At 43.1% G+C, this 17482-nt stretch overlaps 2 protein-coding genes across 5 annotated transcripts; both read left to right on the top strand.

Moving 5' to 3' along the window:
* The first annotated feature begins 15 nt into the window (after window positions 1-15).
* On the top strand, window positions 16-8327 carry LOC311488504 (NADH-ubiquinone oxidoreductase 75 kDa subunit, mitochondrial). Of its 4 annotated transcripts, none has more exons than XM_084545246.1 (19): window positions 16-653; window positions 1273-1352; window positions 1817-1917; window positions 2010-2117; window positions 2251-2327; window positions 2546-2627; window positions 2723-2853; window positions 2929-3114; window positions 3204-3338; window positions 3438-3552; window positions 3675-3820; window positions 3913-4041; window positions 4157-4286; window positions 4375-4535; window positions 4640-4794; window positions 5174-5349; window positions 5434-5568; window positions 5705-5777; window positions 6379-8327. In XM_084545246.1, exons 2-19 carry the CDS (start codon window positions 1274-1276, stop codon window positions 6468-6470), a joined length of 2211 nt encoding a protein of 736 aa, XP_084401372.1. In that variant the 5' UTR covers window positions 16-653; window position 1273; the 3' UTR covers window positions 6471-8327. The 4 variants fall into 4 exon arrangements, with proteins under 4 accessions (XP_084401372.1, XP_084401373.1, XP_084401375.1 ...); XM_084545247.1 differs by having other exon boundaries at window positions 197-248; XM_084545249.1 differs by lacking the exon at window positions 1273-1352 and having other exon boundaries at window positions 619-653.
* A 756-nt stretch (window positions 8328-9083) lies between these two features.
* On the top strand, window positions 9084-16140 carry ino80da (INO80 complex subunit Da). The gene is made up of 9 exons (XM_084545245.1): window positions 9084-9452; window positions 9560-10371; window positions 10449-10554; window positions 10644-10868; window positions 11149-11258; window positions 11412-11545; window positions 11941-12161; window positions 12326-12483; window positions 12578-16140. Exons 1-9 carry the CDS (start codon window positions 9169-9171, stop codon window positions 13597-13599), a joined length of 3072 nt encoding a protein of 1023 aa, XP_084401371.1. The 5' UTR covers window positions 9084-9168; the 3' UTR covers window positions 13600-16140.
* Window positions 16141-17482: the final 1342 nt, after the last annotated feature.

Raw genomic sequence — 17482 nt, 5'->3', positions numbered from 1 at the left:
ATGTTTTACGCTCACACATGCTAGATTTCCTGAAGGAATTACACAGCCAAGAAAGTATGCACGAGTCTGATTTAAATCCGGACCTGCATTTCCTTTCTGTTTCCCCTGGGTCTGTTTGCAATTTCTGTCATCTCCTGTTTTTCAGTGGGGTGAACTCTGACTTGTAAGGATTACGTCACTGAGATAGAGTATCATCCTGTGAGTGGAGGGATTGTGAGCTGTATCTTTGCGACAATATGGACAAGGAAGTAAACATTTTAATCTTCTTCCACATGTAAGGATGTCTGTCTGGCACTTTATAGACTCTGGAGGATATTTGACCCACCAGATTGTTTCTGTAGACAAATGTGCTCTTTCAACTGGGCTGATAACAATCCAAGTGTGTATCCATAAGCAAAGACTGAAGCTGAAGGCTGTTACTGTGCCACATCATAGCATACTATAACAAACTAGATGAGTATCTGCGGGGAAAGGTTTACATCACTTCATCTATTTGGTGTTACCTGTAGTGGTAGATTAGTCATGACTTGCAGAAAAGTAGACCTCCTATTTGGATTATGCCTACAGGATTATTTAATCCGTGACGCAGCACAATAACAAAACGGTGCGCAATCTGCATCGCTCGCAGTCTCACGAGGACAAACACCGGCGAGGTAAGTCACCGCAAACTAAGCAACTATAACGCGCCGAACATTAGAGAAGATTCATTACATGTATATTTTGTGGTAAAGTTACTCTGACGGATTGAGTTTATTACGCCAGCGTGTCTGCAGTGAGCTGTCCTAGATTGGATCGAATGTAACACGTTGAGATGGAATTAACGTAACGTTACAAACGTAAAAATACAGCTTCACGCGATGGCAGTTGTTTTTTTTTTATATCACGGAGTAACGTTACAATATGACGACAATGTCGCGTGCTATGAACAGCTTGGAATATTTGGTCAGCTACTTGGCAGTTTGTGTGGCATTTCGTAAACTTTCAAGCGTTTTTCTGGGTTTCAAAACACGAACTAATTAATTATACGTGTACGGTAAATGTTGACATGTGTTTTTTATTTTTTTATTAATATTCCAATACGTCGCTGTACATTTGGCTGCCCTACGTAACGGCCCCGATGGAGCTAGCTTACTTCTGTTTTTGTTTTGGTCTCCTCATGGAGGCTAATTTAGCTATCATACACCTACTTTTTAAAGCCATTTCGAGGGGAAACTCTGTCAATAAGAAGAGCTAACGGTAGACTTTAATATTATCCTCCTGCCTCTCTTCCAGCATGTTACGTTTGCCTGTTGCGAGTCGCAGTCTCTTTCCATCAGCTATTATTAAAGGAGGCGCGGCTGCAACTCAAAATGGTAACGACATAATATGACTTAATGATTCAATGTCTGGATGATTCTGCATTTAAGATGTGTTTTGCATTTCTGTACAATAGCCATTATTGCGTCCAAGGACTAAATATTCTTGTTACTTTGCCCCACTGGTGGATTATAGGCAGGATTACCCGCATTGGGTGCCAAGCTGTTGTTGGCTCAGTTTAACCAATGACAGAGTGTGTAACTAATTTGCCATTGCTGTAGATTACCATGAATTTATTGTAATATGTGGCGATTTAAATGATAAATTGTAATCCATTTGGATTTAGACTTAGATCCACAAGTAAAATTGCTTGGTCACAGCAGCTCAGTTGCACATAAAAAACACTCGTAAATAAGAAAAATAGGTGTGAGATAGTTATAAGCGTTATTTTGTATAAATAACACAAAAGTCCTTGAAAGGGGAGGCTTTGCATTAAATCGTTTTCTGTCTGTGCCTGAAGCACGCACTGCATCTACAGCAACAGCAGCCGCCAGCGACCTCCTGGAGGTGTTTGTGGACGGGAAGCCTATCACGGTAGAGCCAGGCACTACTGTGTTGCAGGTAAAATGCATACACCTCAATAAGACTTGCACATTTCCATAGATCTTCAGCCACAGCATCCAATACAATACCGTGATTGTATTCTGTCACAGGCATGTGAGAAGGCAGGCATGCAGATTCCCCGCTTCTGCTACCATGAGCGCTTGTCAGTTGCTGGAAACTGTCGCATGTGTCTTGTGGAAATAGAGAAAGTTCCTAAGGTATTTTTAGGTGTTATTTCTTCTCTAGAAAGCCTTGCGTGTCTGTTAGTCTTGTGTTCCTTTTGCTTAATCTTACAGAGACTTGCAATGGCTACTTAAAATAAGCAGTAATTGCTTTTCATTTACCTTCTAGCCTGTGGCAGCTTGTGCTATGCCTGTCATGAAAGGGTGGAACATTTTAACTGATTCTGACAAAACCAGGAAGGCCAGGTAGGATCAACCGTACAAGTTAAAGTAAACAACTGAAGTCTTTGTTTTCTTTGTGGAGTTAAAATTCCTCTGCACTTATACATAATTGCATTTCAGCGCTATGTTGTGGAGATTTTTGGGTCACTTTTTAGCGGTAGTTTAGCTTTCTTTCAGTTAAGATCCCCTTGTATGAAGGTAACAATATTTTCCTTAAATCTGTTTTTTCTAATTTTACACAGAGAGGGTGTGATGGAGTTCCTACTGGCCAATCACCCGTTAGATTGTCCAATTTGTGATCAAGGGGGTGAATGTGATCTACAGGTAAATCAGAGATAATACGGTCTTCACAGTCTTGTTTAAATTTTAAATATTATAAAAGGGTTGACTAATAAGCTTGATTAAATTTGTGCATGAAGGACCAGTCTATGCAGTTTGGCAGCGATAGGAGCCGCTTCACAGAGGGCAAAAGAGCTGTGGAAGACAAGAATATCGGGCCCCTCATCAAAACCATCATGACTCGCTGTATCCAGTGCACTCGCTGTGTGCGGTGAGTCACACTCAGAGGAAACTGACTTGCTGTATGAATTTGGGACATCAATAAGTACATGTTTTGCTTCTATAGTTTTGCCAGTGAGATTGCGGGCGTGGAAGACCTGGGCACGACCGGCAGAGGCAACGACCTGCAGATTGGGACTTACGTGGAGAAGATGTTCATGTCGGAGTTATCTGGGAATGTTATTGATATATGCCCCGTGGGAGCCCTGACTTCCAAACCATATGCTTTCACCGCCCGCCCTTGGGAGACCAGGTTTTTTGATTGCACGATACGTCTTTCTTAAATTATTAGGGGGTCAAAATGTGTACCTACACTCATGCATTCTCTTTGGGTTTATGCAGGAAGACTGAGTCCATTGATGTTTTGGATGCTGTGGGCAGTAACATTGTGGTGAGCACTCGTGGTGGTGAGGTGATGAGAATTCTGCCACGTCTTAATGAAGATATTAATGAGGAGTGGATATCAGACAAGACCAGGTTCATTTCTCATAACGCATGCCAGTTAATGTCACAAACACAGATTTGTGTATGATGTTGACCCTATTTCTGAAATCTTTCTTGCTTCCATTCTGACAGGTTTGCTTATGATGGGCTTAAGAGACAGAGGCTTACTCAGCCGCTGGTGAAAAATGAGTCTGGGGAGTTAGTTCCCACTTCCTGGGAAGACGTGCTGACTCGAACTGCTGGAGCAGTATGTAATAAATGACTGACTAGGCATCAGTTATAATTTGATATCAAAACAGTGGATGATATTAATTTAGAACGTGTGGTTTTGATGTAGCCTAACTAAACACCATTTGTTTTATCTGACAGTTGCAAGGAGTTGAAGGTAACGATGTTGCTGCTGTTGTTGGAGGTTTGGTAGATGCAGAGGCTCTCATTGCCCTGAAAGACTTGCTGAACCGTTTAAATAGTGACAACCTGTGCACCGAGGAGATATTCCCCATGGCTGGAGCTGGGTAAGAATACACGAAGACAGAAACAAGGTGACACAAATCTAGTTGGACTAGCACTGATGATTTGGTTCCTTATTTAACCTTGCCTTCTCTAGATCAGACCTGCGTTCAAACTATCTTCTTAACACTGGCATTGCTGGCATTGAAGAAGCTGACCTGCTGCTTCTGGTTGGCACTAACCCACGATATGAGGCTCCTCTGTTCAATGCACGGATCAGAAAAAGGTAAGGTAGTTGCTCTAAATACCGTATCTATACCTGTTTAGTGGTGGTGACTAGCAAATCTGAGGGATGATCTTCAGGCCTGCTCTTCAATACGACATTGGTGTCTCTTCCTCAGCTGGCTCCACAATGAGTTGCGTGTGGCTCTGGTGGGAAAGGAAATGGACTTAAGTTACACATATGACCATCTTGGAGAGTCTGCCAAGATCCTTCAAGAAATAGCTTCTGGAACACATCCGTTCTCCCAGGTGACACTCTAGGAACAATCACTGGTGAATTTTAGCGGCCAACTGAAATGTTGTTTCCTAATTTCATGTCTTTTATCCCGTCTTGCAGGTTTGGGCTAAAGCAAAGCATCCTGTTGTTGTAGTCGGCAGCAGCTGCCTGCAGAGAGAGGATGGGGCCGCGATAATGGCCACTCTGTCAACTATTGCTCGGAACGCTCGTATCAGCAGTGGAGTGCAGGAAACATGGAAGGTTCTCAATGTGCTTCACAGGTGATGGTTATAAAAAGAAAAATTAAATTAGAGGGAAAGCTTTTGGTAACAATACAGTGTTCAGGATGGATTATAATAAAAGTGCTGTTTTCCTGTTCTATCAGGGTTGCCAGTCAAGTGGCTGCACTTGACCTCGGGTACAAGCCAGGAGTGGAGGCTATCAGGAAGAACCCACCTAAAGTTCTGTTCCTAGTTGGGGCTGATGCTGGCTGCATTACTCGCCAAGACCTCCCGAAGGACAGTCTGATAATTTATCAAGGTCAGCTTTCTTACTTCACCACAACAGAAGCTCATTTATAAGATTAATTAATGGCATCTGAGAGAGGCAGTGTAATTCCAGACAAATAATCTTTTGAATGAACAGAAAGTTTACAAAGGACAGAGTAAAGAACTCGCATGAATGCGGATGCTTCCATATGGTGCACAAGGGATCACTGAATAACTTTTATGAGTGTAGATAGGATGTGAGACATATGCATCATGCGTCACAGTCATAAAGCTAAAGGCACTCTTATCAGAGATTTTGGACTGAGCGTCTCCAGCATCAAAATCTCAAATAAGGAAATCATCTAGGAATGGATGGTTATTCCTCCTGTGCACAATTATTGCTTAGTTTTGGTGCTCTGTTTTCTAACCAGGTCACCATGGTGATGTGGGTGCACCAATGGCTGATATCATACTTCCTGGAGCTGCATACACTGAGAAATGTAGCACCTATGTGAACACTGAAGGCCGTGCCCAGCAGACCAAGGTGGCTGTAACTACTCCAGGCATAGCCAGGGAGGACTGGAAGATCATCAGAGCCATTTCTGAGGTGGTCCATAGTACACAATAAACATGCTATGCTTCACATGAAAAGACTAAAGGTATTACATTTATTTTTCCATTCCTCTTTAAGCTTGCTGGAGTGACTCTGCCATACGACACCCTTGATGAAGTGCGCAATAGACTGGCAGAGGTTTCCCCAAATCTGGTGCGATATGATGACGTTGAAGATGCCAACTACTTTAAGCAGGCTAATGAACTCTCTAAGGTCAGCAGTTATCTTCCTCCACCACGAGTTTAGTTAGAGAAAAGCACAAAAAAAGTTTGATTTAAATATTGGCCTGTACAGTTAATTTACTATCTACAGTAAATGATGGTGGTTGTATCTGACTTATCTCTTTCAGGGAGTGAACCAGACTCTTCTAACTGAACCTTTAGTCCCTCCCCAGCTCACTGTGAGGGACTTTTACATGACAGGTGGGTCAGCAGTATTCGGAGTTTGCATGTTCTCCCTGTGTCTGCGTGGGTTTTCTCCTGGTACTCTGCCTTCTTCCCACAGTCCAAAGACATGCTCGTAATTGGTGATTCTAAATTGGCTGTAGGTGTGCATGTGAGTGTGAATGGTTGTTTGTCTCTTTGTGTAAAATGAATGAATTAATTGTATGTACAGTGATGCTAATCCCCCCGAAATTATAGCAGACAGCCAAAACTAATTTCCAGTCCATTCTCAATGGACACTGAAATTTAAACAATATTTCCTACCAGAATGTCATCACTATCCCTGTATAAGGTAATCATTTCAGATGTTGTGTGATCAGAAGAAGCTAGGCAAATCTTAAAGGTGTCGTGTTTGCCTCAGTGCTAATAAGTAAAATATTTACAGGAATTGCATGAATAAAATGATCCTTGGTTTAAAGCTAATATATTTTGGGTTTTGTTTTAAGAACAAATATAACTGTAATAATATGCAATGGTTCGAGAAATAGACACTGGAATTTTTAAGTAAGACACACTTGTTGTGCTTCATTGTAGTTGTAAGTGTGTACATTTTAAAGCTGCTCTCAACTTTTACCCACAGATCCGATAAGCAGAGCCTCGCAGACCATGGCTAAATGTGTGAAAGCCGTCACTGAGGGAGCACAGGCTGTGGACGAGCCTGCCATATGCTAAAGCACAATGGATAGTCATCCTTTAAAAATGATACGCACAACTCCTATATTTGCACATTCCTAGAAACATGCTTACTTGCACTTGTGTTTTACCATAGTATGTGTTTTACTATAGTAGAGCTCTCATCATCTATACACATTATGAAACTAACATACCTGAAGAAACATGTGAAAGTTCTACTTGCAGGGTGAAGATGTCATCTTAGATTTGCCAAATCCAAAATTGATACTTGTTATTAATATTTACATTTTAGTCGGCGTGACCAAAGATTTAAAATATTTAACCTCAGAAGGTAAATTTTGTCTTCCTTTAAAATTACCAGATTTATAATGATTAATAATATATTTTATTATGTGGAGTTTATAGTCTTGCAGCTATTTGTAAATGTGACAATAAAGTAATAAATCAGTTTTCTGTAGAAACCCCAATGATTTTTATTTATTTATTTATTTTTGCAAACGCCCCCTTTAAATTTGTATACTTTTTCAAAAAAAAATAAAAGGGAAAAAAAAGAAAGAACGAAAGAAAGTATCAAAATAATGTGCATGAATGACACTTAACTGTTTCAAATGATACTTAACTTTTCCAGTCTGGAGCTCCATCTCTGACAGGCACGTGTTCCATCATTAGCGAACAGCCGGTAACAGAGTGGCAGCAGTGCTGATAACTCATTCATATGGAGGATGATAGTCGTAGTCCAGGTGGATTTTACACTAACACTTTGCAGGACCTCTCAGTGTCTTCGTTTTAATTCAGCTGCATTAAATGTGGAACATGTAAACAGTACTGTCCTTCACGCAAGCTGCAATTTGTGTCAAACAGAGATTAACATGATACTGAAACACTGTAGGGGCTTTTAACAAAGTTGAATTTCCAATATGGTAGGAGAGGTTGTTGTTGTTGAACGGATTGTTGTCATGTCCCCGCAGTGCCTGTAGTGGTGCTGTGAGGAGTCTGCTGTGGATCCAACAAAAATCCTCAGCAGCCTACCTACTGCTTGTAATTTGCTCTGGATAGCCTATATTTACATGCATCCTTACTTCAAGATATACCGAGCTCTATGAAGATCGCCGTTACCATCCTATCTCGAATATCGATGCACAAATAGCCTAGCTGATTCTAATAGACATTTCGGCCGCCTATCTGGAGCGAATACCTTACACAGCCCATACCAATTCAAGGTAAGCCAAATCGGATTCAGCCTCGACCTCGATTTCTAGGCGTACCGTTTTGCAGTGATCTCAGTCGGACAGGCGTTCTACTAAAGACCGGTGTCCTAGCGTAGCTAGGAGGCCTATTATTTGAGACAAATTTATTTTACAACTTCTGTTCTGACTAAATGTATCGGCACCTTACGTGTATGTAGAGAATCGTGCAAAGTTTATAGTTTTAAGTCGAGTAGCCTGCTAATGACACATTATATAGCGATGGCGGCTATAATTCATATCGATTATTACGGAGGCCTTTGGTAACAGGCCTTGAGCCTCGTATGGATACCCTTTGTTTGAAAGTATTTAACCATAAATATATCGTGTTTGTTTCCAGTAAAATCCTAAGAAAGTTTCGATCAATTCTCATTGTTATTTTTTGATTATGTGTGCATTTTTCTAAATAAAAGTAAACTGGAAATAGACCTTTATAGTGTTACCATTTGCTGATGTTTCCGTTTCCTGGTTAGCTACCGCCTACTAATTTGTGTTTTTAGCTTTGTTAGCTAACTAGCAAATTTGACTTTTCGTGCTTAACCTGTGCTGATAATAATTATTTTTGACTGAGGAGGGATACATTTGTATCTTTTGGTTCAGGGCACGGGTCACTGATACACTTAAACATGTTTACAGTTTTATAATATTACGTTTCACGGCAGTCTATCGTATCAAAGCTAATGTGGCAAGCTAGCTCCACGGATTTCAGTAGTCGTTACGCTTGCTAACATTAGTCACCGTTTGCTGCCTATCAGACTCTGTCTGCCTTACTAAAGTTGGTTACTCATACTCATATTAAGAACACTTATCCAACCTGCCATTGTTTGTCCAGTGTGCTCTTCAGCTGACAGGGCGTCGTTAACACCAACTTGAAAAGACAGAGTTTAAGGTAGCATCTAAGCTACAATTATCATTACAGTATGTCTTGGCATAGCTGTGGCTCTCAAATTGTATGCTTGTTATGAAGCATTAACTCCACTGTGTACAAAATAATCTACGTATTGTTTGTTAAGTTGTTGAGTTGTCTTGTGTGATCCTATCCCTATGTTTGCAAGCAGTTAAGTTGGTCAGGCAGACTTCTGTTTGGCAGTACATTGTGTTTTACCTCCATCACATTATTGTGTGTCGCATAGAAGGACAACTGCATGGACTATGGAATAAAATCACATAATTACAGTTCACAGAAAGCTAAAGAGCATGCAAACAACTGTTGTCCAAAGGCAATTGTTTACTTTCTATTGTCAAGTTTTTTAATTTGTGTATTATTCACAACACACACAATCACTGTAATTTAATGAGCGATCAAGTTTAAGAAAGTTTTTCAGTTGTTGATGTGGCACAAAAAAAATATTTACACAGCAAATAGCATATTCACATACCTTCTAATATCAGGGAAGGATTGAGTTAATAATCACCTGTTACAGAAGCAGGGACTGATGCCATGCCTCTTAGCGCTGCATATGTGTGCATGGCTACCTCTTCATTGAGAAGTGATGTCATTCTTGGTTTTCCTTTCTTTTATCCCATCAGCTGATGTTGTCAAGGACAAGAGTCACGTGATGTATGAAGGCAAACACATACACTTCTCAGAGGTGGACAATAAGCCGTTGTGCTCGTACAGCCCAAAGCTGTGCAAGCAGCGCAGACTAAATGGCTATGCTTTCTGTATCCGGCACGTTCTGGAGGATAAGACGGCCCCCTTCAAGCAGTGTGAGTATGTGGCCAAGTACAACAGCCAGCGATGTACCAACCCCATCCCCAAGTCTGAGGACCGCAGGTGTGTATGATGGCTTGAATGCGTGGCAAATTCCACTTTGTTGTATAGAATATATATACCAGTCATGGATTTGCACAGCATGCTGAGGATGTGTTCTCGTTTTTCAGATACTGTAACAGCCACCTGCAGGTTCTCGGCTTTATCCCCAAGAAGGAACGGAAAAAGAAGCATGACGCTTTGGAGGAAATGCGCTCACGGGCTCACCTGGAGTCAGTGGCTCTCAATATAACTGTGCCCTCACTAGCTCTGAAAGCTCCCAATGGTCTAGATGAACTTCCGCCATCTCCTCCCTGTACACGCCTGTTACCCCTCCCCGACGGAGAACTCCTGGACCCTTTTGCCTTTTATGAGGATGACACCGATGGGGAGGAGGTGGGTACTCCTCGGAAGGGCAACGCCATCAAGAAGAAACTACAGAGTCGGCTGGTGCTCAACCAGAAACTCTGCCATGACACAGACCTCTTCCAGCCACCTCCTGAGCACTTTACTCCCTCACCTGTCTCGCGTGTCCACCCCTCCTCTCCGCTCAACACTCATCTCCCGCGGCAGCATCCAGGTCTTCTTCACCCTCCCCAACACTCCAGCACGACTTCCTTCATCTTCCCAGGACAGCAGCAGGGTTTATTATGCAATCCACCACCACCTCAGACGGTCAACTTTCTGCCTCCAGGGATGCCCGCTAACGCAGCACCCAGTCCAGTACAACAGTCTGGGCCATCGCTCAGCAGGAAAATGCCTTTCACTGCTACTAACTTGCCGATCAGTTGCAAGGACAGTGGCAGTAACAATCAGCGGCATGTGGTCGTCATGCGTCCCACTGCCTTCTCACCTTCTGCCAGCTGCCTGGCCAGATTGCAACATCTGGTGCAGCTCTGTGCAAAGAGACAACGGGAGCATGGAGACCTCTTTCCTCATCTAGGTGACTGATTTGAACGTATTTAACGCCAGCTTTAATTTATGAATTCAACGAGCTGCTCTAACAAGCTATTTTTCCAGGACTTGACTGGTCAGAGGACAGCGCTGATGATGATGACGACGATGAAGAAGAAGAGGAGGCAGAGCGATTAGCTCCTTTTCAGAGCTCTTGGCGGCCACAGAATGGGTGGGTGTCCTAACATGTAAACCCACACGTAAACCCACGGTATAACATTTAACTCTTTGTCACGATGACTGTCCTGTGTTTCCGAACAGGTTGGAAGACGACAGCGGTTCGACTCGGAGGACACGGCTGCTTAGGCTTTGTTCATACCTCCAGGAAAAATACAAGCACATGTGCAGGCAGGAGAGGGCGAGTATCCGCCAGAAGAGATACCGCTATGCCTTCCGCAAAGCCTTGCTGCACGCCGCCAGCAACAACCCCGACTGTGCGGGGCAGTTGATCCAGGAGTTGAGTGGTGCCTCTCGCAGCTCCTCAGGGTATTCTCACGGCTAATATATCTGTCAGCTTCGTTTACCTGTCAGGCCATACATGAATACGTTGTAATTAGTAGGTCTGGTTAAGCGAGTCGCTAACCTTCCGTCACCACCTGTAAGTTAGGAAGTTAAAGCATGCGATTCTCTGTACAGGTTTGATGTTTTTGTCGGCGTGACCAGAATTGTGTTCTGCTTGCATTTCAAATAAGCACATAATAGCAAGTGTTTAGGGCTTTTAGTGTTGTTACCATTTGCTCAGTCCTGGATCCGTTTGCTTCTGCAGCGTGACTCCAACAAGGCCGCAGAGCACAGATATGGGGACCTGCACTGGCAGCACAAAGGGTCAGGCCTGCAGCAACAGAGCGTTGCCCTTCACTCGACACTGCTTTCAGCGTATCCTTTGCACCAAAACCACAATAGCTATGATCTAATGTTTTTTTTGTTTTATTGCATACTGTGATGTACATAATACCTTTGTCATCGAGTATTGTGATCACATGCCCTCTGTGCGGCACATTGTGGTTTTTCCTTTATTGTTCTCTATAGACATTCTGTTGAATCGTTCCCAGCAGCTCTTTGCTAGTTGCACAGCCAAATTTGCAGATGGTCAGCAGTGCTCCATCCCTGTGTTTGATATCACGCACCAGACACCACTCTGTGAAGAGCATGCCAAAAAGATGGTGAGTTCCGGGTTTAAAGGGAAGCTTGAAAAGTCCTAGGATATAATCTTACTTGTTGTCCGCAGAGAGATGGATGAGGACATCGGTAGAACTTTCATGTCCGTATGTTAGCTTCTGTTAGCTAAGCTCAGCATAAAGACTGAAAATTTGGGGGGGAAAGCCAAAAGTAATAAAATCTACCTTCCAATGCTACCAATGAAATTAGTGAAAGGTGGATTCCGTTGTCTTTGAATGAGTCGTGGCCCGCTGTTCCATTTGTTTGCTAAGCTTAGTTAGCCAGCTGTTATCAGTAAAGGAGTGGTGCAGTATTTGCACAGACTTCTTTGTGTCTGTGCAAAGTGTCTGTGCAAAAAGTGTCGTGTCGTGTGGATTGTGAATCATCTGTGTGGTTTCAGGATAACTTCCTGCGCGGGGACGGAAACCGACGAGTGCAGCACCAGCAGCAGCAACAGCGAAAGCCACGTAAAAAGACCAAACCGCCGGCACTCACCAAAAAACACAAGAAGAAGAGGAGGAGAGGGCCGCGGAGGCCCCAGAAACCAATTCCTCCAGCGTTGCCACAGGGGAACCTGGGGATGCCTTCTACGAGCCTAGCAATGCCCTCGCCCAGCATCAGGTTTGCCACACTTGTGTCCACACTGTTGAGTTAAAAATTTAGTGTGAGGGGGATCCGGTGTCAGGAGAACACGCATTCACGGGCTCTGATGTCGCACGTCTCAACAGCTACTTCACTGGCATGTTTCTTCTCTGACCCTTTTCTTTATCTTATCTTTGTGGCAGGAGCCCTTCAACTCCAGACCTGAGTACAGACGAGCTTCCTGACGATATCACCAATGACATGGCAGACATTCCAAATGACCTTGAGCTAAACCAGGAGGATTTCTCCGATGTGTTACCCAGACTACCCGACGACCTGCAGGACTTTGACTTGTTTGAAGGTTGTCTTCCAGCTCGTGCTTGTGAACCACTATGCCTTTTGTGTGTCCTCTGTCTGTCGTTTTATAATAACAAGTGTGATAAATGCTTGTGCAGGAAAGAACGGGGATCTGCTGCCCACCACGGAGGAGGCTGAGGAGTTGGTACGTGCACTGCAAGCTATGGGGTCTTACCCAGACTCTTTGGTGTGCCTGACCTCCATCGGAGACCTGGCCCCTAATGAAGGAGTGGACCACAGAGCCTTGACCGTGTTTCCTGGTCCGGTACAGCCGGGAGGCATGGGAGACCTGCTCAACACCCGCATCCCTACAGAGAACTTCACCAGCCTCGAGCTGGAGGACAACCTACTGCAGTCCACTGGGGATCACTTTCCTCCCTCGCCGCCCTCTCAGCCCGCTAACCAGCCCCCGGCATCCAGCCTAACCTCGTCGTCTTCTGCAGTAGCCCCCGCCACCACCTCCCTTCTCACTCAGACCTCCATAGCGGACAGAACGTTTTCACGGACACACACATCCCACGTCCTGGCCAAGTCTGACGCGCCCACATCGTCCCCCCAAGGCAGCCACTACAGCAGTGAGCATGTGCCATCCCCATACAGCGACCACATATCTTCTCCCCATGCCAGCTCCTTCCAGACAGACACCCCTCTGCTGCTGGAAGTCCCTCTCAGCGGGGTACCAGGAACCCCACGCACGACATGGAACAACCTCCCTCTCCCCCTTACTGACCCCACGCAGTTCGGCAATCTCATAGGATCAGAAAGTCATCTCATATCCACGTCCCTGTCCACTCCTCCTGCCACCACCCACTCTGTGACGCTGCAGCCCATGGCTGCTCTCTCAGCAATGCCTCAGAGCGGTTTGACTGGTTTAACGACTCCTGCGCCTTCATCCTCCCTGCCAGCTTCCTCACACGATCTGTTGAACTCAGCACAGCCCAAGCAACAGCTCCCTCAGTTCAGCGCGGCCTTTGGCCATCAATTGGCCTCCCACAGCGGCATCCCGAAAGATGTGCAGCCCAGCCACAGCTCCACAGCGCCTCCTGCTGGCTTTTCCATAGTTAGTGCCACCGCTGCAAGTGCCAACAGCGCCACGCCACCTTTCACGCAAAGTAAATGAGGGCGTGTAGCGGCTGCACGATGGTCAGTGGACTCACAGTCACTTTAAAACCCCCAGCTGACTGGCTTCTGATTAACCACACCTGTTCATCTGCTACATGTGTGCAATGTGGTAATAGTGCACTATTTGATAATGAATTTGCACAACCTCAGATTTTCCTCAATATTTTCTAGTTTTGTTTTTACCTTCTGTAGCCAGACGCTGTCTGAGATTTGAAGTCAGTGTGAGTCCACCGGTTTGATGCCTTGTGGTTTTGACAGCAGGGAGTTGCGGGTGAAAATTGGCGGAAGGACCTCGGCAGAGATTATCTGTGTCACCGTGCTCGGAATCCATTGAAGCCTCAATAAGTGGTCAGTTTCGTTTGCTTTGCCAGTTTTAGTCCTGTCTTAAAATGATCAACTGTACCCTGCCTTGCTCAGATGGCCATTGCATATTTTTTTTTTTTATGTGCCCACCTGTTTCATACACTGCTTCTGTCACCCCTCTGAAAGACAAGAGTAGAGATTGTGACATTTACGTGATCCATTATGTTTCAAGCTATTTAACTGTTATCATGATATAGAATCTTGCTGAGTCAGATTTCACAGTCATATAAATTTACCAAAATGCTTTTAAACAGCTGTTTTTATATTGTGTATATTGTATATGTGCTCATTTATCGGTTTGCTCAGACGTCAAAATCTCTGACCTCGCCATTGGTTGTGGGACTCTGAGCGGCCTAGTAGACACTTGAAGGTAAATCTAGTTTCTTAAAGCAATAAACACATTAACATAACTCTTAGCATTGCAAGGTATTTTATCGGTCTCATTACATGTAGCTTCACCTGCTGAATCCAGGCTCGATCAGGAATATATTTTGGCCTCTATGACTTGTAAACTTTTGGTTATACAACAGTTTCGCTCACTGATCAGGTCAACGTCTTCTCTCTTGAGTGGATCTTTGAGGCTAATAAATTAGCTTCAGTGTGATGATGATGATGATGATGAAGGCATAATCCAGGGACTTTTAAGTGTCTACTGTCAAAGGTGCTCTCTGGTCCACATATACAATGGTCTTTAGTGGCTTGCATGTCTCACGAAAAAACAAAGTTCCATTTCAGGACTACCCAGAGAAGGCTGAGGAGGTAAATTGGTTTTGGAAATTTTACACAATGGTATAAACTGGTGTATTTTTGCACGTCTGAAGTAAAGCACTGTCAGTTATTAAAGTGATTTTAAGCTAAACGATGCAAACCTGGGGTCTGGTTATAGTTTTTAGAAAACGAGGACTTGTCCACCCTGTCTGTTAACGTCTCACGCAGCAGTACAACCATGGCTTTTTTGATAGATCATGTATTAGACATTTGACAGCTCGTCAGACATTGTTGAGTATTAGGTATTTTAGAATATCAGTCTCTATCTTGGTTGGTGAATTATTGAGTAGCAATGGACTGAAATTGTTATTTGCGATGTGTTCAGTGGAACCTGTGTCTTGTAGAGTTTTTTAATGGCTATCAAAACGGGCGGGAGTTCTCTTTGTTGGAGGGATCAATGTACGTTTGTATGCTGTCTTCTTGTCTTTAATAATATCCTGATGGAGAGGAGGAGTTGTTGTTTTTTTTTTTTTGATAGCTATTAAACTCCAGGAAGAAGTCTTGAGATTGCATGAGGTGGCACCCGTTTGTGTGACGGCATAATAATGGTAGATAATGGCTTGATTCTTGGTGAAACATCGGATTATATGCATCGTTTTGTGGAGAAGAAAAAAACAAAACAAAAAAAAAAAACATATTCAGTTCCGACATCGATTTGCACAGGAGTGAATGAGGCGGGTGGTGTTTCACGTGTTCCTTGTTATGTCTTGCCTTTTTTTTTTTTTTTTTTCTTGTTGCTTGTCTGCTCATTACTCAAACAGCTGCCATCACTACCAGCTTTGAGCCTGCACCAGACCCACCCTCCTCCTCCTCCTCTTATTTCCAGCTGTGAGAAGGCCCAGTTCTGTCTCTCCCTTCCAAAGAGAAAACACAGTCTGAAGTGTGAAAACCTGTAGCTACACCAGAGACGATTGGGCCGTCACAGTGCCCCCTAAAAAAAAAAAAAAAACGAGAAGAAGGAAAAAGAAAAAAAAAAAATGGGTGAAAGGTTGGGTGAAAATGTCAGTTTGGAATAAGCAAGGCAATACTGCTGTATCCACATAGCATGAGATTAGTCGCTGCACCAGTTTACTCTCCCAACAACCACGTAGAACAAAATTTTACAGGGCTCGTAGGCACATGTAACTGCTTGAATTCAGAGATGGCTGACAAATTCCTATACTCATTGAATGTACTGTATTACTGTTTTTAAAGATAGGATGAGCTAATCTAGTCACCTTTTGTTATCGGTCCTTGTTTAATTTGTCTAAGGTATTTTTTGTATACAAAGGTTTACATTTTTATGTATATTTTTCTTGTGTACAAATTATGTAATATGTGTACAAACACTGTATGTAATATCTGTATATAGTGTGAGAAATTTGATCTTTTGTTTTTGGATGTATAAATAAAAACTTGCTGTGAGGTATTTGCTGACGGAGTTCCGTGGGGTTTTTAAGCAGGTCGCATTTTACCAAAGCCTTGGTTCAAAGTTTCAAGTGTCAAATGCAAAATGAGGACTGTATAATATTCTGTTGTTAAATTAAAGGACTGACTATGTCGTGTTTATGGCCAGGTAGTTGAAGTATAACAATTTAGATTGTTTTTCTGGATGAAAGCAGTCTGAGGCGGACACTTTTAAAATTTCCGTTAAGGTAAGATCCAAGATTTTAGAGTATTTCACCATAAAGTTAAATCAGTCTTTAAAGAACGAATCATTATTTCTCATGGGCTTTCTCTACAGACTGGCTTAAATGGACAAATGTTTAATGTGAAAGTCTAGCTATCTAGAAGATTTCACTTTTTCTCCCTGGATGAATTTGGTTTAAGTTTGTCTGCCTTGAAATCTAGTAAATTGTGCGATGATTTAGCAAAACTATCCACTCAGTGGCAGCTCTGAAGTTTTTGGTCATGTCACGTGTGCCTTCTCAACAGATTGGTTCAATTTGAATGAAATAAAGCTACATTCAAGTAGAACTAATCCACCTGGTCCTGATGGGAAACAGAAATTCTAGTAAAAAAGAAGACAGTTTGAAGTCTGCAAAAGTTCAAACTTGGAACATACTGGTCGGGCATCTGTCCTTACCTCCTGGCAGTCACGTGACCCAAGTGTAGGAGGAAGTCCTACAAACAGGGACGTGACTCTTGAATCTATATGTGTGAAAGCAAAGAACAAAAAATTAATTACAGAATTAGTAGCCGATCGTATTATGTGAACTTCACGAGTTGATGGGCTTTACCTAGTTCTTCTAGAATTGTAGCTTTTATCATGAAGAAGAACGTCAAAGAACTGAAGACGAGGTATCTGATCGTTATCAGACCCTAGTCAGGTGAGTTTCAGGTGTGCGCCACCAGTCATTTAGAACTGAACCCACTCAAAAAAGTCCAGTTGCTTTCGCTTTAGCCTGGATTTGTACCTTCTCGTTAGCTTGGCTTTAGCCTGAATTCAAGATCTTCAGCAAATGAAGACCATGGGATACGACATCAGAAGGGGAACTTCTGTTTCCAGGCTCTAATTTGTAGATTTAAAGAATTTAAACCACAGAGGACAAAACTCCCAGTGATATTTAAATGCAAACACTGAGCAGCATCTTCAGGAATCGTCAACATTTCAGCTATTTTAAGCTTTTATGGTTGGCAAAAGTTTATCCCAGTTCAACAGCTGCTTCCATTAGAGGCCCATGATCCACATTCTAAATTGAATTAAATGCTTCACAAAGAATACTGTGATGTGTCGTTTTCACATGAAAGCCAGCAGAAGTAGACCCTTT

The sequence above is a fragment of the Chelon labrosus genome (assembly GCF_963514085.1).
Source record: "Chelon labrosus genome assembly, chromosome: 5".
In the NCBI taxonomy this organism is placed as follows: Eukaryota; Metazoa; Chordata; class Actinopteri; order Mugiliformes; family Mugilidae; genus Chelon; species Chelon labrosus.
Note: the sequence above shows the minus strand (reverse complement) of the source record. Positions and strands in the feature narration are given on the sequence as shown.

Bases quoted from the DNA above. Each gene is read 5' to 3' on its own strand.
- LOC311488504 (XM_084545246.1), top strand. From the start codon at position 1,274: ATGTTACGTTTGCCTGTTGCGAGTCGCAGTCTCTTTCCATCAGCTATT. The intron at 1,353-1,816 runs GTAACGACATAA...CTGTGCCTGAAG, and splicing joins CGCGGCTGCAACTCAAAATG to CACGCACTGCATCTACAGCA. The intron at 4,795-5,173 runs GTCAGCTTTCTT...TTTTCTAACCAG, and splicing joins CAGTCTGATAATTTATCAAG to GTCACCATGGTGATGTGGGT.
- ino80da (XM_084545245.1), top strand. From the start codon at position 9,169: ATGTCATTCTTGGTTTTCCTTTCTTTTATCCCATCAGCTGATGTTGTC. The intron at 10,869-11,148 runs GTATTCTCACGG...TTGCTTCTGCAG, and splicing joins GCCTCTCGCAGCTCCTCAGG to CGTGACTCCAACAAGGCCGC. The intron at 11,546-11,940 runs GTGAGTTCCGGG...GTGTGGTTTCAG, and splicing joins AAGAGCATGCCAAAAAGATG to GATAACTTCCTGCGCGGGGA.